The sequence below is a fragment of the Taudactylus pleione genome, unplaced genomic scaffold (genome assembly GCF_031769625.1).
Source record: "Taudactylus pleione unplaced genomic scaffold, aTauple2 ptg000396l, whole genome shotgun sequence".
Taxonomy (NCBI): Eukaryota; Metazoa; Chordata; class Amphibia; order Anura; family Myobatrachidae; genus Taudactylus; species Taudactylus pleione.
In genome coordinates this window covers 2,527,805-2,550,629 of record NW_028284797.1, presented here as the reverse complement: position 1 = coordinate 2,550,629, position 22,825 = coordinate 2,527,805, and the positions used below count along the sequence as shown (strand labels likewise).

General features: G+C 45.0%; 1 protein-coding gene across 3 annotated transcripts in view; it reads left to right on the top strand.

Moving 5' to 3' along the window:
- Positions 1-22,825, top strand: part of CSDE1 (cold shock domain containing E1) — a 133,562-nt gene that overhangs the window by 33,160 nt on the left and 77,577 nt on the right. For 2 of the 3 annotated variants that reach the window (XM_088446310.1, XM_088446308.1), the window contains exons 3-5: positions 20,259-20,390; positions 21,151-21,346; positions 22,557-22,666. In XM_088446310.1, the coding sequence (XP_088302436.1) occupies positions 20,268-20,390; positions 21,151-21,346; positions 22,557-22,666 (429 nt within the window). In that variant the 5' untranslated portion in view covers positions 20,259-20,267. The remainder of the gene's footprint in view (positions 1-20,258; positions 20,391-21,150; positions 21,347-22,556; positions 22,667-22,825) is intronic. The other variant, XM_088446309.1, reaches the window with a different exon arrangement.

The following is a 22,825-nucleotide window of genomic DNA, read 5'->3' as shown; positions in this document are numbered from 1 at the left end:
AGGGGGCGGAGCCTAACACGCAGTTCTGCTCCTGATTCCCAGCAGCCCCAATGCTTCCAGGAGGAGGCTGGTAGCCATTTTCAAACACAAGGCTGCTGACACACGCAGAGAAAGAGACCTGTCTGCCCAGATTGTGCCTGCACAGTGGGGATAGACTTGTGAAGACCAGGTCGGACTGTGTTTACACAGTGATTACAGCATTATATTGTGTTAATAGCGCTGGTCTCTGAAGCAGCGCTGGTTGGGCGGGATTGATGGCATAATCTCCCTGTATGCTCCTATCTCTTCTTCAAACAGTCTCTCTATGTGTGACATCTAAGGGATCTAAGGCTGCACAAAAAAAAAAACTTTCTCCTGTAAGAATTGTGCAGAGAAGTTTACACAGGGACTATCATCCAGTTCTCTGTTGTGTGAGAAGTGTTTTTCAGAGACAGACTGCAGCATGCCACAAAATTCATGAACTGATCAAATTACATCAGTCATGTCTCAAATGTCTGCAGAGCTAGAAGTTTCTCGCAGGGGGAGAGAGAGAGATTGAAAGATCTCAAAGGTCTGCCTTCTCTGAACCAGACTGGGGGCGGACTTTAGCCAGGTCTGTGGAAGGGCTCACAAGGGTTAGGTCAGCCTAGGTTCCTCCCATGGTATCGTCCTCTAGTGTACCTGCCAGGAGACTAATACTGAATCCTCTTATGTGGGATGATCCGGAAGAGGACAACATGCCTGATACGGAGTAAGGGGAGGTACAGGACCCTATAGAGGAACAGGCGCCAGAGGAAGCAGAGCCTGTATATCAGGGGGTAGAGGCACTGATTGCAGCGATACGCCAGGTGTTACATGTTGAGGACAGGGATTCTGTAGAGGTTAGGCCGTCTAGCTTTAATAAAAAGCAAAGACTGGCAGCCTCCTTTCCAGTGTCTGGAATTGGACGAGATCCTCACCTCAGTGTGGAAAAACCCTGATATAAAGTTTCAGATTTCAAGAAAGCTTTTATCATACTATCCCTTTCCTCAGAAAGCAGTCATTTATGCGAAACACCTCCTTCAGTGCACCCTTCAGTGTTACGTCTGTCAAAAAAGACAGTGCTCCCTGTTCCAGGGGCAGTGTATTTAGAGGAGCCTTCTGACAGGAAGTTAGAAACTACCTTGAAGTCAATGTACACTGTAGCAGGGGTTTCTCTTCGACCCACATTAGTCAGCTGTTCAAGAAGGCAGTGGAAGCATGGGCTACGCAGCTCGCTGAGGGCCTTAAGACTGGGGCTCCGGCGGAGGATCTGGTTCCTCTAGCGGAACAAATTGCAGAGTCTGTTGCTTTTCTTGGAGAGGCTTCTAAGGATATTTGTAGTCTTTCCTCTAGATCCTCGGCCTTGGCTGTCTCAGCCCACAGAGCCCTGTGGCTGCGACAATGGCAGGTGGAAGTGCTTCCATTCACAGGAGAAGCTCTGTTTGGAACGGAACTGGATATCTCAAGCCACAGATGGTAAGTCCACTTATCTCCCATCTTCTGCTCCTCCCCCCAGGAAGCCCTTTGCCGGACTGTCCTTTCGTATTCCAGGGAGATTCCGCTATCTCCCGTGGTTCTAAAGGCAGGGGTAGAGCCACTGTATCCTCCCAGCAGGATAAGGCTTCAGTTAAGCCTCCAGCATGACGCGCTCCCTTATCTCCTAGGGGATGCCAGGGTGGGAGCTCGCCTTTGCAATTTCAAAGAACTTTGGATCAAGTCTTGCCAGGACGTGTGGGTCCCGGACATCCTTATTCAGGGGTTGAAGCTGGATTTTCAGATTCATCCTCCTCGTTTTTTCACAACCGGTTTGCCGGCATCTGCGGACAAACGGGTTGATATACAGGAGACAATAGAAAAGCTACTGTCTTCTCGAGTAATAGTGCATGTCCCTATCCACCGGCAGGGTCAATGCTTTTATTCCAGCTTGTTTGTGGTTCCCAAGCCGGATGGCTTAGTGAGACCCATTCTGAACTTGAAAGTCTGCAAATAAGGATTGAGATGTTTCAAGTTCAAGATGGAGTCCCTGCAATCCATCATTGCAGGGCTAGAGAGGGGCGAGTTTCTCGGATCCTTAGACATAAAGGATGCTCATCTCCACATACCCATTTGGCCTCCTCATCAGGCATTCCTTCGGTTCGCAGTGCGGGCCTCATTTTCAATTCCAGGCCTTACCTTTCAGTCTTTCATCAGCACCAAGACTATTCACGAAGGTCATGGCAGTAATGATGGCCCTTCTTCGGATACAAGGGGTTACTATCGTCCCTTACTTGGACAACCTACTCCTCAAGGCTCCATCAGTCTCTCAATTACTGCAGGACATCCGGTTAACACAGAGTCTGCTGTTGCAACACAGATGTATCCTGAATTACCAAAAATCTCATCTGCAGCCTACACAGCGTCTACCTTTCCTAGGGATGATTTTGGACACAGGAAAAAGTCACCTCCATCCAACACATGCTGCGATTGATACTGCATCATCGCAGGGTGTTAGTGAACCTGTGTATTCACCTTCTGGGAAAGATGGTTGCGTCCTTCGAGTCCATCCAATACGGGAGGTTCCATGCCCATCCATTCCAACTGGACCTCCTCTCTAAGTGGTCAGGGTCCCACCTCTTCCTTCAGCAGCGAGTTCAACTGTCACCCAGAACTCGGACATCTCTCCTTTTGGTGGTTGAATTCCTCTCACCTATTGGCAGGCAAGAGGTTTGCGTTGTGGGAATGGATTCCACTCGCCACAGATGCCAGTCTGAGAGGATGGGGGGCAGTGATTCAGGGAAGCCACTTTCAGGGCTGCTGGACTCTGATGGAGTCAGTACTGCCCATAAACATTCTGGAACTAAGGGCCGTGTTCTATGCTCTTCAGGTGGCACAATCTCTGTTGAAGGGCCAGGCCATCAGAGTGCAATACGACAACGCCACGGCTGTGGCGTACATCAACAAACAGGGCGGTACAAAGAGTCGGTCCGCCATGAGGGAGGTAAGCCGCATTCTTCTCTGGGCAGAGGAATATGTGGTAGCTATATCAGCAATTTTCATACCAGGGGGTAGAAAATTGGGAGGCCGATTACCTCAGTCGACAGGACATTCATCCGGGAGAGTGGATGCTCAATCCACAGGTCTTCCAACAACTGATTCAGCGTTGGGGTTTCCCTCGGGTAGATCTTATGGCGTCGAGACTGAACCATCACCTGCCACGTTACTGCTCCAGGACAAGAGATCCACAGGCAGTGGCGGTTGATGCTCTAACACAGTGTTGGCTAACCTTGACACTCCAGCTGTTATGGAACTACATAACCCAGCATGCACTGCTACAGTTTTGCTATTAGGGCATGCTAAAACTGTGGCAGGGCATGCTGGGATATATAGTTCCTCAACAGCTGGAGTGTCAAGGTTAGCCAACACTGCTCTAACAGCTCCTTGACGGTTTCAGTTTGTCTGCCTGTTTCGACCACTCCCACTCCTTCCTCATCTGCTGCAAAGAATGAAACGAGAAAGGGTAAAGGTTCTATTGGTGGCTCCAGACGGGCATGGTATTCCAACCTACGTCTTCTACTGATAGACGCAAGTGACTTAATTAGTACCTCTGCTTTATATTGATTTAGCCATCTGTGCACAATCATGGATATCACTAAAACCAGGACTGTTAGTGTGCCTTCAGGACCGAGGTTGGGAATCACTGTCGTATATGGAAGGCATATGTCGCTTGGTGTGAACGCAAGGGTGCGCCACCGTAAGAATTCAACTTAGCCAGGCTGCTTCTTTTTCTACAGGCTGGTATATCAGCAGGTTTTCGTCTGGGATCTTTAAAAGTTCAAGTATTGGCTTTGTCAATTTTCTTTCAAAAGCGACTAGCGTTCTTACCGGAACTCCAGACTTTCTACAGGGGGTTGCCAGATTACAATCTCCTTTTGTACCTTCTACGGCCCCATGGGATTTGGATTTGGTCCTCTTTTCTCCAATCTTCCCTATTTGAACCTTTACAGACAGTGGATTCAAATTTTTATCATGGAAAGTGTTTCTCCTGTTGGCGCTCACCTCTGCTAGGCGTGTGTCTGAGCTAGGGGTGCTTTCTTGTTGTCCGCCTTACTTCATTTTTCATGACGATAGGGCTGAGCTACGCACGCAGTTATCCTTTTTGCCTGAGGTAGTGTCTGCAGTTCACATCACATCAACCAACCGATCGTGGTTCCGGTGTTTAAAGAGAATTCTTCGGCTTCCAGATCCCTAGATGTTGTCCGGGCTCTTTGGATTTATGTTGGTAGGACAGCATCCCTCCCGAAGTCGGATACGCTGTTTGTTCGATATGATATGGCGCGGCCGGGCTGGCCGGCTTCTAAGGCTACTATTTGTAGATGGATTCGTCTGACAATCAGACAAGCCTATCTGGCTGCATCAAGGCAACCACCTACTTCAATCACAGCGAATTCTGTGTGTTCGGTGGGTCCTTCGTGGCCGGTTGCCCGCGGGGTTTCCCTGACACAGCTTTGTCGAGCAGCTACTTGGTCGGGCCGGCATACTTTTACAAAGTTTTACCGTTTTGACATGTTTGCTGCATCTGCTTCACGGTATGGCCGTGCTGTTTTGCAGGGTTCACAGCGCTCTCCCGCCCGGGATGTGAGCTCTGGGACGACCCCACTGTACTGAGACTCCAGTGTCCCCTAGTGGATGAAGGAGAAAACAGGATTTTGGTAGTTACCGTTATATCCCTTTCTCCGATTCCACAGGGGACACTGGACGTCCACTCGGCGCTGTTCCACCTGCATTTGTTGTTGTTCTGCCAGGTTTGAACAGTCAGTTTTTTTTCTTCAAGGTCTGCTTGATTTGTTTGCGTATTTGCTTGTTTAGGTATGTTCTAGTTCTCTTCTCTTGTTACTATATTTTCAGCTCTCCTCGGGCACAGTTTATGGATACTGACCTGTAGGGGGGTATAGAGGGGGAGGAGCTAGCTACAATTCAAATTTATTAAAGTGCCAGCTCCCGGTTATACCACATCTATACCCCACTATACTGAGACTCCAGTGTCCCCTGTGGTATCTGAGAAAGGGATTTAACTACGGATTTAAGTACCAAAATCCTTTTATCAAGTGTTCTAACTCTCCAAGGCCCCCAGAAATCACTGGTGGCTCTTCCTCTCCCGCACCCCTATCAGTTTATTGCTCTGGGGTACCTTACACACTGGGTCAGCTTTTACAAACATGTCTCTTGTACTGCCAATGACTTCTCTGCTTCTCAAAATGTCATAACATGATTGCTTAATTATGGTCCTTTTGTACTAAGTGTTTTTCCTCCGCGTATGTTACAGAATGTTGCATGTTTAAAGTACTTTGTTTTCAACTACACAGTTATCATTATTTAATCTCTATCATTCAGGGCAAAGGATTCTTTGCTCACAGTACCATGCAAATTCATAGAGCTAATTATGACAGCTGTGCTGGCAATGGGCGGAATTCCATTGTTTTCGCGGTCCGAATCTCCCATCTAAAGTGACGGGGGATCGTGGGCCGCTATTCAATTGTTCCAGCTTTTCGTGCTTATCGCGCCGAAAGTGGTTGACATTAGCTGCGTAAATCGGCCTTCCCCGACCAAAGTGCTGCGCGAAAAGTTCCGTTTGGGCGCCCAAACAGGTAAGTTTTCGCCCATTTCAGTTCGCGCCCCCTTGGGGCTGCCAGCTGAAATGGAGTGCTGGCAGCTGATCGCGCCCGACAGGAGCAACAATTGAATAGCTCCGTCGGGCGCGAAGGGGGCTGTAAATAATTGAATTCCGCCAAAAGGCTTTAATTGCAAAACTGATGTTATTTTTGTAGTCAAGAGGATCTGTCACATTTGAGATCTGATTAACCAAACAGACGTTACTGTTTGTATATATTCACACCTTAGCCATAATTGAAGACAAGTCTAGCTTTCTATTTAATACTATTTCTCCTTTAAATCCAGCAATCCAAATCCCCAAAAATGTGGTGACTTTGAAAATCACTGCCTAGTAAATTTATGCCTAACCAACCTCACTAGTGTTGGTATGAACTACATTGACAGTATTTTGAAATCCACTCACTTTAACTTGTCTTCTCCAAGATCGTGTAGCTTGAGTGTTGCTGGGAAGGGCATTCATTGAAAGGCTGGCAATAGCACATGACAATGTATACCCTCTACTGTGACAGGTCCTCCCTAAAATGTCATTTATTCATTGTCTGGGGAGCCAATACTTTGTCTTCTGTACTGGAGTTTAATTCTGCGGACATATCTTAAAGCAGATGTGGAATTGTGCAAAACCTCTTGCTGGACTCTTACTGCTGTCTATAATGTATTAAGCTAAAGTGATTTGACAGTGTTTATAGGTCTTAAGCTACCAAATTTTACATCAATTCTTTGTTTTCAGTGTGTATAGTGCCAAAAATTATACCATTTATACTCTATATTCTGTCAGTAGAATTAGAAAATATATAAACTTTGGTTTCCACTGATCCTGTAAGATATATTGAACAAAATGTTTCTAATATTTGTGTTGTCATAGCAGGAAGTTGATTACAGAACCAATTTAACATCAATTTGTTTCTCGACATTTGCTTTCTCTGGATAGTTAATATTTGAATTGCACCTTGAATGGAACAATAACCTGGTTTCTACAGGTCTAACTGATGTGCATTGTTCTCATACAGTTGGAGAATTGTTTTAAAGGATTTGTAACTGTCTTTTTTTTATTCTTGTCCTTTCTGTCTCGCTGTCCTCTCTTCACTCTGCGTCCTTTCATAACTTGAGTTGTGAAGTAGCTTTGCGTTGTCCTCCATCACAGTAGATCGTCTAATCCTTTTCATATCCTAGGGTCGGAATCTTGCAATGAGCTTTTCTCGATTACAGCTGCATGGAAATTGATCAGGCTGTCTTGTTTGATTTTGTTATATGCAGCATTGTAAAATTAAGTTGAAACAGGAGTAGAAATATGGCAAGCACCTGGAAAGAATTTGTTGAATTTTCCATGCCGTCTTCTCCCCCCACTGCATACGTTAGTGCCAACCTGGGCAATGCATCTCCAGTCGGACTGACTTTATCACCTTATGGCCGATCAGTAAGTTATCTCACCAATTCCAGTTCTAATAATTTCTCCCTCACTATAGCCCATACAGCGTTATGGCACATGCCTCAAACAATGGCTTTTTCAGATTTTTATTTTTTTCCCCCTCCATTTCTTGTCATTGGTGTTTTTTAATAGCCTGTTTTTTTGTCTGTTTTGCATTCTCACCATTTGTTTTAGTTTTGTCTTCATTAGTTTATTTAGACTTTATTTTGAAGAATTTTTTTTTATTTTTTTACTACTTTTTATAAAGTTCTGTTCCATCTCTAATAGTCCTAGTTTAGTTTCCTTGAAATGCCGTTCTTCACGTTTTTGCATTTACAAACAAAACAAAGATAAAACTTGACTGTTTAAATGTATATGACTTATTACCAATATATTGATTTTTTTTTTTGTTTGAAGATGTCAGGAAAAGCTTTTGATGGCTCTTTATATTTCTTTTATCATTCTTTGATGTTTTTTCATTTACATAGCAATTTTTAGTGTTCTAACATTTTGGTGTATGCATTCATATAACTGAACACACAGTATGGGAGAAATGTACAGTACAGAACAAAGGGCTTCAATTAAATACAGATCTGATTGACACTGACTGTCGAAAAAATATTCACAAACTGACGTTGGGAACTAATTCTGGGCCACCTCATTTGAAACTGTATTATCACATGTTTCAAAAAAAACATATTTTGTAAATGATGTATAATAGTGTAATTTCAATATTTTGAAAACTTTACTTTAGAAGTCTTTTAAGTTTATCACCGCACATAGCCTAATTCAGTGAAAGTATATCTTAAGTCACTGGCTTGGATCAACTTTAGTTTTTACCTGCACTGTATACGGCTTTAATCCTAAAACTTGCACAAGTGCATCCCACTTTAAACTGGCTTGGTTTGTAGCTTTTGTTCTGCTGAAGCTGAGATGGTTTAACTGTTACAAATCTTGTCAGAAATCAACATTCTATATTTAGCAAGTATATGAAAATATAGAGTTGTGAAAGCAGTTAAACCTCGAGTTTTGGCTTCTGCAAAAAAAATTAAACAAAATTCCTTAAGTATAGCAGTGGGCGACTGACTAATGGTCGCCTGATAAAGCAATTCAATTGTTGCTCCGTTCAGTTGCAGCGTTTCTGCTTGCAGCCTCCTGACGTGTGATGAGTTCAGGTTTAGCCCTAACCAGTACTTAAGCTGTTCTACACAGCTGAACACTTTCTAATTGGACACGACAAGGTTTGATAATTATTAGGCGCCCAAAACAATTGATTGCTTTAATGGGCGACCATTAATTAGCGTGGCTAAAAGAAAGCAATTGAATAGCCCACAAAGGGTCTATGCAAATTACTTTCACCTGTATGTCCTATACCCTGACACATAAAATGCATCCAGTGGTTTTTGTGACTTGTATATAAAATACACAAATATATTTTCGAGGAAAAGCTTTCTATAAACCTGAATGGTTTCTTTTGTTCTTAAGCTATACATTTGATCTTTTGAAAATACCTTGGACCTTTCCTGCGGGCACCCTGTGGATATATTGCCCATCTGCTCAATCAGGATATTCTTTGTGGATGACATATGGTTCCATCCTTAAATAACGAATACCCCTTTCAGATAGAAAAATTTAACGGGTCAAACAATTCTACCCGGTAATTTGCTGATCAACACGGGTATTTCTTATGCCTGAAAGGGTCACCCCTGGGTCAAAATTCCCGGGACTTCGACCAAAGAATTTACCATGGTCGGAGACCCGGGTTGACCCTTTCAGGCAGAAGAAATACCAGTGTTAATCAGCAAATTACCGGGTTGAAATGTTTGACCCGGTAATTTGCTCTTCTGTCTGAACCCGGGGTTCAGGTGGGGTCCGGCGAAACAACCTGGCACGCAAATGCTGAGTAAAAGCATTTTTTTTTATTTATTTTTTTTTTTAGCAGTTTTCTGTATGAAAGTGGTATAAGCCAGAGTTTTCATAGATTCTCTCTTTATTTGGTTAGAAGCAGGTGTAGATCAGCTTAGTCTTTAACACATTTTACAGTTTTAATAGTCTTCAGTTAATGTTTGTCCAGGGCTGGAAAAATGCAGAAGCCATATAGCTACAATACCCACAAGTTGGCTAGTCAAACTTTGTAGATGTCTAAACCAGAGGTGCCCAAATGCAGTCCTCAAGGCTCCCCAACAGCTCAGGTTTTAGAGAGATCCATGGTGCTCAAATATGGTATCTCTAAAACCTAAAATGTTGAGGAGCCTTGAGGACCGCGTTTGGGAACCTCTGGTCTAAACTATTCATCTTCGCTCATCCTTTCACCTTGAGTTTTGGATTTTATACCTACCTCCGAAGTAGCTTTTCACTGACTGCGCCTAGCAATGGCTTCTAGCACTTGCAGCAGGCATTGGTTGGCAGGAATCTGTATAAATGACCAGCGGTCGGGATGCCAGCGGTCAGAAGACCAACAACGGCATAGACCGGAAAGTACACTAACCAACTCCTCCCCCCCCCCCCCCCACTGTGGCGCTAAACCCTAACCCCCCCTCCATACCCAGGCTATCGCTAACCCCCATACTTGCCTTTGGGATAGCGACGTTGGTATCTTGAGCTCCAAGATAGCGGCATAGACATTGACTGGCATCTGGATACCAGCATCTGTACATTGACATCCAGGATCCCGTTCGCCGGCATCCTGACTGCCTCCTGGTTGGAGTCTCCCATAGTTCCCGTGGGGGGAGCTGGACGCCGGCGCCCAGGAGTGAGCTCCGGCTCCCCCACGGGCACTATGGGAGACTCCTGCCAGGAGGCAGTCAGGATGCCGGCGGACGGGATCCCGGATGTCAATATACAGATGCTGGTATCCAGACGCCCGTCAATGTCTCTGCCGCTATCATGGAGCTCAAGATACCAACGTCGCTATCCCGAAGGCAAGTATGGGGGTTAGCGATAGCCTGTGGATGGGGGGGGGGATTTAGCGCCACAGTGGTGGGTTGGGGTTAGTGCCCTGCCCTAGCCTCCTTTTCTTGAGTTAGCTGATGGCACACAGCGTGCAGAAACCTTGCTCAGGCTAAGCTTTTCATAGAGTATTGAGCAGATGGTTTCTGATGAGATTCCTATCTCCTTCTTTAATTGGGCCACGGTCACCCCAGCATCCACCAACTATGGCCTGAATGGCTGCAACGTTGTCCTCGGTGATGTTGGCCGCAGCGCTCTTAGTCTTTCAGGGACCGTCTCCTGTGCCGAATTCTGCAAACCACTCAAACACAGTGGTATGGAACGGTGCTTCCTCCCCAAAAGCAGCTCAGTCTGTCAAAACTTTCCTGCTGCCGCAGACCACTCTTGTAGTTGTAGATGATCATGGCTCTGCAATGGCCTTTGTTAAGCTTCATAAGGCTTCTTCGGTGTGCAGTGCTACTTATATATGGTTCTGTGCCCTGCAAATTTGTGTTCTCCCCAGAATATTTTTTCAGACAGATGGCATCAAGAAGTAGCCGCATGAGGGCCTTCACAATAATGGTTTAAATCCTGACCTTCTAATGATCTAAACTTGAGAACATTTTATATATTCTCTTCTTAGAGGCCCAATTGTCTGCAGTTTTTTCATAATCAAAGTCTGTAGGATCTGGTCCCTCTAGTGAAATCTATACAAGAGCAAAGAAGAAAATTCTGCACAGGTTATAAAGAATATTAGGTCGATCATACATAAAACATATGTCTTAAATAATTTGGACAAATCCTTTCCTGGTTGAATGGTTGGTGGTGCTCCCCTGGAGTTAAATCGAATTCAAGAACAAAAGAAAAAACATATTCTCCTGTGCAGCAGGAAAATAAAGAAGTCCTTCTTGGGGTCACACTTATTAAAGTTATAACAGATGAAATTATGAAATTAGTTTAAAACATAACTTTTACTAAATATACACTTAAAAGATAGATCTTCTTCTAAACACTCAATAACTCTCTATTCCACAAAGAAAAAATTGTACTGGTGGTTCAGAGACATGGTAACCAGAAGACAATAAACTTATAATAAAGATCTATCATAGAATAACTAGATACACATAATTGTGTTTCACAAACCGCCTTGAGTACTTCTTAAAGAGAGAAAAAGGCGAATTTGTTTGCTATGCTTATTACTGTTATAAGATCATGGAAGTCATAATTTGACCTGATCTAACAAGCTCTAGTGAAATCACAATAAGGTTATTTAGTGTGCTCTGCTTCATGCGATTCCTTTAAACAGATTTTAATTTGTTTGAGTACTAACCCACTTGCTGGCACCACTGCATTTATTTTTTATACAGCTCCCAGATACTGGCCACACTTGCTGGCACCACAGAATTTATTTTTTATACAGCTCCTAAAAACTGTCCCCACAGATTTTTTATTTTTTTCAGGTGCTACACAGAGTGGAAGCAGGACTACTCTGTTTAATTTGTTTAGGCGACTGTTCCCGCCCGAACAGCACCCCCTTGCTTTTAGACAAGGGGAAGGATCTTTGCCCTCCAGCCTGACACTGCCCTGCAATGTGATGGGCCCGAGCTGCACCACCCGGCACTCTTCTCCGTCCAAATGTGCCGCTTCCCCGTACAACTTACTGCCCGGCACCCCCCTGTAAGCTGAAGTACACCTCTATATGCTATTAGTAGTATTTTGTTCCCATTTACTATGTTTATTCATACCATATGTAATAGCTAAGCATAAGCTAAAAGTTTTATAGCAACGGTTAAACTAAAAATAAGAGTTGGCTTATGTAATGGAGGGCCAAATGTAATAGGGTGGCTCTATCACCCTCTAATAACATTTATAAAAGTAAAATTTCAAGGATCATACCTCAAGATATTTCAGATATAGCTCTGATTTATGAAGAGTTTTTTTCCTAAACAAAACAGACATTCTGTCAATAACCCCATTAAAGGACAAGTAGTAAGCATAGCTTTGGGACACATTCTATTCAAATCGTTGCCCAGCTGTATACATATTGGCCATTTATGGTAGTGCCAACATCACAAGTCTTCCCTCGCTCTGTGGTGTGAGGGCAAACTTGTGGTGCCAATGGATGCGATGTGATGGAACGGCAAATTGCGTCCTTCACACAGGATTGAATTCCCCTCCCTTTAAGCCAGGGGTGGGGAACCTTTTTTCTGTCGAGGGCCATTTTAATATATATAACATTCGCAGGCCCGCGGTCCCTCAATGTGACGTCACATGGGGCGGCACCACAATCCCCGTTGATTACAGCAATACCCAGAGCATCCTGAGGATGCTCCAGGGAGGTTTAAGGGCAGCGGTGTACTGTCAAGAGTCCTAAGGATGCTCCTGGTGGCACTGCTGCATAGATTCTGGCTGCAGGGTGCCATTCTGGGCACCCTGCTAGCCAGATGAGGCTAGCAGAAATAAGCTCTGAGGGCCAGACCAAATGATTCCCCGGGCCTTATACGGCCCCAGGTCCTGAGGTACCCCATCCCTGCTTTAAGCCATCTTTAGTCAAAAATGAAAGATCGCTAGTTTGTCACTGTGTAACTATAACTATGCAAGCTTTTTCAAGGTGTTGGCACTTCTTACATGTGTGTTTGAAAATGTTGTTAGGATGATTTTTTTTAAATATATAATGTGACTAAGAATAGACTGCTTTCAGTGTTCTTATTTGGAACAATTTTGAGTGAGTGGCTTTTCTAGTTCAGGTAACTAGTTGGTTTCCTGGATAGGGAACATTGAACAAAAAATAAAAATTTTATATTCAACAAAACACCACTCAAGGACCTGATATGTACCGAAAAATTATCCCAGAAAAGTGCATTTTTTTCGCCAGTGCAATGGCAAAAACAAAGTTCAAATCTATCACATATCCTATTTGTTTTCATGCAAATTATCCGATTTTGTTCGGCCGAAACAAATAGAATAGGGTGAAAAAAAAAAATAATAGGCAAAAAAAATCCACGTTTTTTTAGCCCCCCCCAAAAAATATTGGGGCTAATTAGATAACGTGTAGGTAGGTATAAGAGTAGGAAGGGAGTTTGAATTTAAGGGGAAAGTTCGTGCATGGGTAAATTCAACCACATTTAGAGGGTATTCAAGCAACCATGTGGTGGTTTCAAACATCTTGATTTACCCTATTCGACTCCTGAACAGATTATGAAGATAAGTTTCCCACTTGTTATAGAATTTAACTACAACCCTTTCAACATCAAACGCTGCTGTACGTCTATCAAAATAGAGTGTTAAGCAATTCCAATCTAAGCATTTCCAAAGGGGGAGCCACTTTCAAGATCCATTTCTGCAAAATAATTTTCTAAGCTAGGGTAACCAATACAGTAAGAAAAGGTAATCTAGAAGGGGGGGGGATAAGTTCTGGCGACCAAGGGGTGAAATCAGCGAGGAGGAATGCTTTCTAAGAGAATGGAAATCTAACTCTAGCAATCTGAATGAGTGTTTATTTTATACCAAAACTTTATTTTAGGACACTACCAAACATTATGTATAAAATTGGCTGATGCTGCATGGCATTTTGGACAATTACTCTGTTCGTTTGGGATCATATGACTTCGCTGTGCTTGGGATATATACACTCTATTCAAGAACTCAATGAGTTTCGTGCAATTTAGCTTTTTTTTTAGATTTTCATAGTAGATGGAATCAGTCATAAAGGATTTTCCAAGACTTCGACTTTTCAGAACGTGATTCCAAGATGACCAGCTCTCTTCCATAAACCCAGTACATCATTAGATAATAAAGCATTTTATAGGTATTTTAAGATTATACTTCGTACTAGAAACTAAAGTAAAAAGAGAAGGTAGAGGGGATAGGGTAGATGGAGCTAGTAGCGATACATAAGAACCAGAAGGCAATTTGCTATTAATATGTCGTGTAGTTTGTTGGTATACAAAAAAAAATTGCAAGCTAGGAATGTCATAAATATCCTTCAATTGCTGGAAGGAGTAACGATTGCCGCCAGGGTAAAAAAATTTTTCTAATTGCCGCAATCCCTTTTTGTTTTCATGGTCTGTAATGGGATATTGTAAGAGATGGGGAAGTCTGGGTTGCCCCAAGTAGTTTTGAATTAAAATGTTTAGTCACTGGTTTCTTGGACCTTGCTTAAAGGAAGATAGTGAGAAGGCTGCAAATCTGGAAGTGCATTTATGTTTTTTTACATTGATCCTACTGTGATGTGTATGCAAATGACATCAGTGTTATACTATATTTCCCAAACACTGCAGTTAATACTGCCTAACAATTTCCTTGTTTGATAAGTCAAAGCTTCAGAATATTGTGGAAGATAATAGCTGCTCCAGAACTGTACTTTTTGTTTCCCCTTCTTTTATCACTACATAACTTGTAATGATGACATGATGGGTATTTCTACTTCAGGGTCCATAGGGTATCCACAGGATACCTTTGGGTATAGGTGATGACGTCAGGCATCGGGCACCATAGAGTTAAGTTTTCAGCTAGCGGTGACCCCAGATGTTTGGGACCATGGCCGGATTTAAGGGGGACAGCAGGTAAGCAGCGGGGTCCCGCGGTGGGTCCCAGCTGGAACATGGTCCGGAGTCCCCAGGCAGGGGGCTCCCTGGGGACTGGCTGCAGCGTGGAGCCAGGTTACAGACCTGCGCTTCCACTACCCCTCTGGGACAGCGGACCGCAGCTGAGCGGTAGCGCTGCGGTGTCCCAGGGGTTAAATGGCGTGCCAGGGGAGCGTGCCTTCCCTGTACACAGCCGGCGCCTCCCCCGCTGCACACAGCCTCTCTACTTGCCGATTGGCCCTGTGGCAGCGCTCCTCCCCCAGGCCGGCCTCCTCTCTGCTACTCGGTGGCCATCTTTACAAGAAAGCATGGTGAACGCTGCTGGACGCTGCTGATCGGTGGCATCGTGGTCTGGGTCCCCCGGCATACCTCTCCTCCGTTGGAACAGGTCTGTTTATGCAGCGCTGTGTCCTTCCAGGCCCTGTGTCTGCGTAGTTGAGGGTCAGCGCTGATAGTGCAGGGATTGATTTCTTTGCATTGGATGTGACTGCTGCTAGCATCTGCTGCCTGTACTTTCACTTTCTACTGTCAGCCTTTTCACTGTCCCTGCTCTTCTTCTGCTAAAGCCCTTGCGGTGCGGTGATTGCAGGGCGGTTCTCCCACTATACTAACGTGTATCAGTGAGAGGGTTCACATACTTGCCATCATGTCTGAGAGTGATTTTCCTCTCCAGCTTCTGTGTACTACGTGTAAGGTACCTATAGCGGAGGGGGTGGGTAGCGCGGACAGTGTTTTTTTATTGTCGCGGCCAATTACTGTCACGGCTCCGGTTCAGGAGCCGCCCTGGGCTTGTTTCGCTAAGGTGCTTACAACCCTCGTGGGCCAGTTAGCTCCGCAACCTGCGTTCCCTCAGATGGGATTGTCCCAGCAGTCAGTGGTGTCGTCACCCATGCAGGGGTTCCCGAGACAACTGATGGTACCCCACAGTCTCCCTATTTCCCCTCCTCAGGTCTCTCAGGAGCCTGCGTGGGTTAATTCTCTGACAAGTTCTGTGCAGCATTTGTCAGACGTGTTACAAGGGGAGTCTTTGTTGCGGCCTCACAAGCGGCCGGTGGCGTGTCTGTCCACTCCTTATGAGGATGACGAGGAGACGACCGATGATGGGGAGATTCTGGATCTTTTGGACCAAGAACCTCTCCGTACTAAAGAGTCGGACGCTAAGTCTAAGGTTTATATACCTGGCCTTATTCGTGCAGTCTGCACAGCTTTAGTTATTGAGGATGATGAACCTCCGGTATCAAAATCCAAATATGCCTTTTTCAAGGATGTTAAGGGTGATGGAACAGTGTTTCCTCTTTCGGGTCAATTGGTGGACCACTTAGAGGAGGCGTGGAAACATCCTGGCAAACGGTATCAGCCTCAAAGACGTTTAGAGTTGGCTTATCCGTTTGCGGGCAATTATTTTTCTAAGTGGGAATCCCCGCCACAGGTGGATTCCCATGTGACACGCCTGGTCCGAAGTGCCACGTTGCCCATGTCCTCCTTAAAGGATGCCACGGACCGTAAGGTGGAGATCTGCCTAAATTCCGTTTATTCCCTCGCGGGGTGGGCAGCCAGGCCGGCTATGGCCATTTGTTGGGTAGCCAGAGCTATGGAGCGCTGGGCAGATAGTTTAGAGGCGTCTTTCGATTCCGACTGTTCGGCTGAACGGACCGAGTTGATAGGCAATTTCCGGGATTCGGCCACTTACATTAATGAAGCGGCTTTAGATATCAGTACCCTGACTTCTCGGATTTAATCAGCAGCTGTGGCGGCTCGTCGCACCTTATGGTTGCGATCTTGGAAGGCGGACGCTGATTCCAAAAAGGGCTTGGAAGCTTTGCCTTTTAATGGAGAAGTCCTATTTGGTCCGGATCTGGACAAAATTGTAGCCACGCTTGCGGCAGCCAAATCTGCATGTCTCCCGTCTGCTGCAGTTCCTTCCAGTTCAGGGACGTCGTCCTTTCGGCCTTACAGGGCCCAGGGTAGGCCTAAAGCAGTCTTTTCCTCGACAGGCTGGGGCCAAGCCCCAGAAGCAGGCCTGGAGTACCAGACGTCCGGCCCCCAAGTCCGATGACAAACCTGCGGCCTGACGGTCCGGGCCTCCCTTTGGGGGATCCCAAAGTGGGAGGCCGCCTGCTACGGTTCGCCCAGTGTTGGTCGGTAACCACGACAGACAGTTTGGGTTCACAAGGTGGTTTCTCACGGGTATGCCCTCTCCTTTCGTCACAGACCCCCATCCCGATTTTTCACCACGGGTCTTCCATCAGACCAGAACAAAGCCACGGAACTGCGGAAGGTTTTGCACACTATTCTCCAGGCTGGAGTTATAGTGCCTGTTCCTTTCTCCCAGAAGGGCCTGGGTTTCTATTCCAATCTGTTTTTGGTGCAGAAACCCAATGGGTCGCACCGTCCGATCCTCAACCTCAAAGCACTCAAGTCCTTGCGGGTGCCGAGGTTTCGGATGGAGACCCTACGGTCCATCATTCTGGCGCTGGAACCTGGGGATTTCATGGTGTCGTTGGACATGCAGGACGCTTACCTGCATGTCCCTGTTCTTTCGCGCCATCAACCGTTCCTCAGGTTTGCAATCCTCAACGATCACTTCCAGTTCCGGGTGTTGCCTTTTGGCCTGGCGACAGCACCTCGTGTGTTCACCAAGGTTATGGCGGTCATGGCGGCTTCCCTGCGGCTGCAGGGAGTCCGCATGTTGCCGTACTTGGACGGCCTTCTGTTGGTAGCAGGATCTCCGCAGCTCCTTCTACACCATTTGGATCTGACGATTGCAGTACTGCAACGGCACGGCTGGTTGATAAACTGGCAAAAGTCCACCCTGATCCAGTCTGAGGATTCTGCACCTCGGAGCCTTGTTGGACTTTAGTCAGCAGAGGATCTTTGTGACAGGGGAAAAGATCTCTGCCTTGCAGTTGAGGGTGCGCAGTTGTCTGCAGAGTCACCGTGTGTCTCTTCACTCGGCATTGAGGTAACTGGGCTCCATGGTGTCCGTATTCGACATGGTGGAATATGCCCAGTTTCACTCCAGACCTCTGCAGCAATTGATCCTGTCCAGAGTCTCAAATCCCAGACGATGGTGCTCACTCCGGAGCTTCGCCTGTCCCTTGCCTGGTGGTTGCAGACGACCTATCTCAACAATGGTCGTCCGTTTTGGGTGGCGAACTGGGTCCTATTGACAACGGACGCCAGTCTTCGGGGCTGGGAGACGGTCACGGGTCCACACTTGTTCCAGGGCAGATGGACTCAGGCGGAAAAGGAGCTTCCGATAAACATCTTGGAACTCCGAGCCGTTTTCAATGCTCTCCAGCAGGCCTATCGGGTTCTCCAAGGTCACCCTGTGCAGGTCCAGTCGGACAATGCCACCACGGTGACCTACATAAATCGTCAAGGAGGAACCCGAAGTCGGGTGGCACTCGTAGAGGTGTCCCGCATCCTGATCTGGGCGGAGCGCAATCTCCCGGCCAGATCAGCGGTATTCATCCCGGGAGTCCTCAACTGGGAGGCCGACTTTCTCAGTCGCCAGGACGTTCATCCGGGGGAATGGTCTCTGCACCAGGACGTCTTTCAACTTCTGGTGGACAGGTGGGGTCTTCCAGAGATCGACCTCATGGCGTCACGGCACAACAACAAGTTGCCGGTGTACGGGTCTCGCACAAGAGACGAAAAGGCGTCTCTGGTGGATGCTCTGTCCGTCCAGTGGACGTTCCCGTTTGCTTATCTCTTTCCTCCGTTTTCCCTTCTTCCACGGGTAATCCGGAAATTCAAACAGGAAGGAGGGACGCTCCTGTTGATAGCTCCCGCGTGGCCCAGACGGCACTGGTTCTCAGACCTTCAGGGTCTGTCCGTGGACATTCCTCTGCGGTTGCCGCTACGACCGGACCTACTGTCACAGGGTCCTTGTCTTCACCCGGACCTGACTCTGCTGTCTTTGACGGCGTGGCTGTTGAGACGGCCATGTTAAGGTCCAGGGGGTTTTCCAGCTCTGTAGTACTCACTATGCTGAGAGCTCGGAAACCGTCCTCTGCAAGAATATACCATCATGTATGGCATACGGTATGCACCTCGGGAGTTTCGTCTGTCTAGAGTGCTAGCGTTCCTACAGGCGGGACTAGACCATGGGCTTTGCCTTGCTTCTTTGAAGGTGCAGGTATCTGCCCTGTCTGTCTGGTTCCATCGTAGGATTGCTACAATCCCTGATGTGCGTACCTTTTATGCAAGGTGTTCTTCGAATTCAGCCGCCATTTGTTCCACCGGTGGCGCCTTGGGATTTAGCTGTGGTCCTGAGGGCTCTCCAGGGACTGCCGTTTGAACCACTGGGCTCAGTGGATCTTAAATGGCTGACAGCTAAAACAATTTTCCTTCTGGCCAAAGCTTCGGCCAGACGTGTTTCTGATTTAGGGGCTCTCTTGTTGACCCCCTTTCTTGATTTTTCATGAGAACAGGGCGGTGCTGCGCACTCGTCCTGATTTCCTTCCCAAAGTTGTTTCCCGTTTTCATATCAACGAGGAAATCGTTGTGCCGGCTTTTAACTCACCTGATCTTTCAGTGGGTGAGGCCACTTTGGACGTTGTGCGGGCCTTAAGGATTTATGTTGACCGCCCTTCTTCGTTTAGGAAGTCGGACGCCTTGTTTGTCCTCTATGGCTTCCGTAAAAAGGGTTGGCCTGCTTCAAAGCAAACTTTGGCAGTTTGGATCCGTATGGCAATTTCAGAAGCTTATCTTCATGAAGGCCTGCCGGTTCCATCCTCTGTGAGGGCTGCCGGTTCCATCCTCTGTGGGTCCTTCGTGGGCTGCTCTACGTGGTGCCTCTGCAGTCCAGATCTGCAAGGCTGCCACATGGTCCTCGGTCCATACATTTGTGAGGTATTACGCGTTTGACACCTTTGCCTCTCAGGATGCTTCCTTCCGTCGGCGGATTCTCCTTACAGCACAGGAGGGTCCCCACCCTTGAAGGATACTGCTTTGGGACATCCCAAAGGTATCCTGTGGATACCCTATGGACCCTGATGTAGAAAATATGAGATATGGTAAGAACTTACCCTTGTTATCTCTATTTCTACGAAGTCCATAGGGTTCCACAGGACTCCCGCCATGTCGCACCTGTGCTGCAGATGGGCTTTGCTCTGGTCACCAGTTTTTCTGTCTCCCTCTGGTGAGAATGTGATTCTTGTGCGTGTCCAGATCTTTTTTTCTCTCTCTTCCTTCTCCTCTGGCCTATGGCTTGGTACGTAACTGAGATGCCTTGGCTCGGGGGTATAGGAGGGGGACCCTAGTGCATCCTGGGAGGCTGAAAACTTAACTCTATGGTGCCCGATGCCTGACGTCATCACCTATACCCCAAGGTATCCTGTGGAACCCTATGGACTTCGTAGAAATAGAGATAACAAAGGTAAGTTCTTAACATATCTCATATTTTTTTTTGAATAGGAGGGCTAATCACCAGTATATGGGTACTTAAGTTTAGTTCAGCTTTAAAATGTACATGTCATCTATACAACTGCAAGGATAAAGGAGCACACTACCAAGTTGTGCTACAAGTCAGCTTGGCTTCAGGTAACAAGGCTGTAGTCTGTCTTTTTTTTTTTTGTTTGTTTTACATCTTTTAAAAACACTTATCAAAGGTGTTTCTATAAATTGTTTTTTATTTTTGTCAGTGTATCTTCTGACTTTTGTATGTAACTGTTTGTTTATCACAGCTGTATGTGATGGAGAAATTCTATACTGTATCATCAGAGCCCCTTACACCACCTGCTGTGCTCCCCCTTACTCATACATCCACTTCATATGGGTCTAAAAAACAGAAGAGGACCCCATTGTATCAAAGATCTGTGAGTCAGGGAATATGAATTGTACTGATGAACATGCTTTGTGCATGGTTTGTGTATAACATACTAAGTTTATTTGTATCTGTGCTTTCATTGCTATACAATAAAAAGCATTGTGGCTGTTATGGATAACTTGTATTAAAGTTCAGAAATGGACATTTATGCATGTATAGTTTATATGCCATTAATTCTAGATCAAAAACATTTGTAAATTGTTTCCGGTCTGGGTTTTGTTTTTCTTTGAATAATGCTTAATTTACCATGAGAAACTCTTCTTGCGCTTATGTGATTAGTTTCTTTCCATATAAACATTAAGTAGGTTGTGACCACTGACCGCATGACTGCTTAAACACAAAAGAGCAACATGGAAATTTGACACCAAATTCTGCACCGTTGAGAACAGGTTAAAAAAAAAATATATATATATATATTTATATAACCTCTTCAGTTTTTGGGTTACACTTACATCTTTTTTTTTTTTTTTTTTTTTTTACTTTTTAGCAGTTTTATTCTACATTTTTAGCAGTCACACCCTGCTTTCTCCATGTTTCTGTTCTAACATTGCTTTTCATGTGTTCAGCTTCCTAATTTGTACATTTTGTTTGCAATTTGTTTTATTTATATCATCAATCTTTATGTAATTTTTGCATTTTTGATTGAGCAGATTTTAGAACTTGACTTGTGTGTAAGCATTAAACAGCATTCTGTGATCTCCCCGCCACTTTCAGAAAACTGTATATAATTTGTTTATCTTTCAAACTAGATGAGCTTTGACCCAAACCTTCTACACAACAATGGACACAATGGGTACCCCAATGGTACTTCAGCACTGCGTGAAACGGGCGTTATTGAAAAACTGCTAACATCCTATGGATTTATTCAATGTTCAGAACGTCAAGCTAGACTCTTCTTCCACTGCTCACAATACAATGGAAACTTACAAGAGCTTAAAGTAGGAGGTAAGGTTGTAGTCATTGTGTTGCTCTTATGTCTTATAATAATGTGTGGCTCCTTAATAGCAGCAGTTGTGCCATTGTTAAAATTAGTCATTCTGTAGGGGGGGGGGGGGAGTATATGAAGCCTTGTAAAGAGAAACTGTGGAGAGATAAAGTAACAAACCAATCAGCTCCTGACTTATTTTACAGGTTGTGTTTGAAAAATTACAGTTAAGCACTGATTGGTTGGTACTTTATCAATCTCCACTTTACCTCTATTCAAGGCTTAGTACATCTACCCTTAAATGAGATCCTGGTGAAACCCAGTCCAGCTAATGATTCATGATCTCCAGATCATTATATAGGTCTTGAAGTTACACAGCTGGGTTGTAAACTGGCATAAAATGTATAATTGTATCAGTACACAGGTTGGTCAGGATCACCATTAAGTGGTATAGCATGAATATGATGGGGATACTGGTCGTGACCTCAGAAGGTGTGCCATACATGTAACTCCACATGTGCTGCTTTCAAAATTCACTAATGAATTCATAAATCATGACTGCTGGGTATAAAAAGTCCCATTCAGGTTACAGATGTGTCCCTTGCTCCATCTAGCCCCAATACGCCATGCAGTGTGATATGCCTGGCGTGAGTGAGCCATAAGGTCCTGTGCAACTATGCTAGCATCTGGCGCCTTTTTCTTTTCATTTTCTGTCGAATGTGTCTTAAGTCGCAGTGCTGAACTCTTGTCCACTATTGATTTGATTTTCGGATTATGATTCTTTCCTATTTTCATGTAACTATTTTTGGGGATTTTAGCTGCTTGCTGGTGTGACCTATGCCTCTCCATGTAATTGTATGTATTTGGTTTTATGTATTAAGGGAAAAAAACTTTTATACACATTAAAACACACAATCAAAAACGCATCCTACAGTGATCGGTAAAACTGATGTGAAGGGCATACTTCCAACTTGTTTTATGAGCATTTTAAAACCATGTTTTCATAGAAGTCTTAAGTGTTCAGATAGACTGTTACCAATAGAAGTTACTGTCTGTATAATTGCCAGGCTTGCAGGTTTGTTTTGAGTTTTAAACTTGTCTGTGTGGGCCTGGGCATTTCAGTGTTCACTCATCTGTCTGTGCTGCATTGCATTCAGTGATTTTATATAATACAATAACATGCCAAAATAACAATGCAGTATATTTAATGTATTAGTGTTTGTTTTGCAGATGATGTTGAGTTTGAAGTGTCATCAGATAGACGTACTGGCAAACCAATTGCTGTCAAACTGGTAAAGATTAAAACTGAAATTATGCCAGAAGAAAGAATCAATGGACAGGTAAGGGTTGTGAATTTTTCTTGAATGTCAAAGGTTGGGAATATGTAATAGAAATGAATACCTAAGGCTCGTGTTCATTCTCTAAGCAATCACAATTAAAGGTGTTCATATGTTCCTTCTGTGAAATGTGTGTGTGTGTGTATATATGTATGTATATAT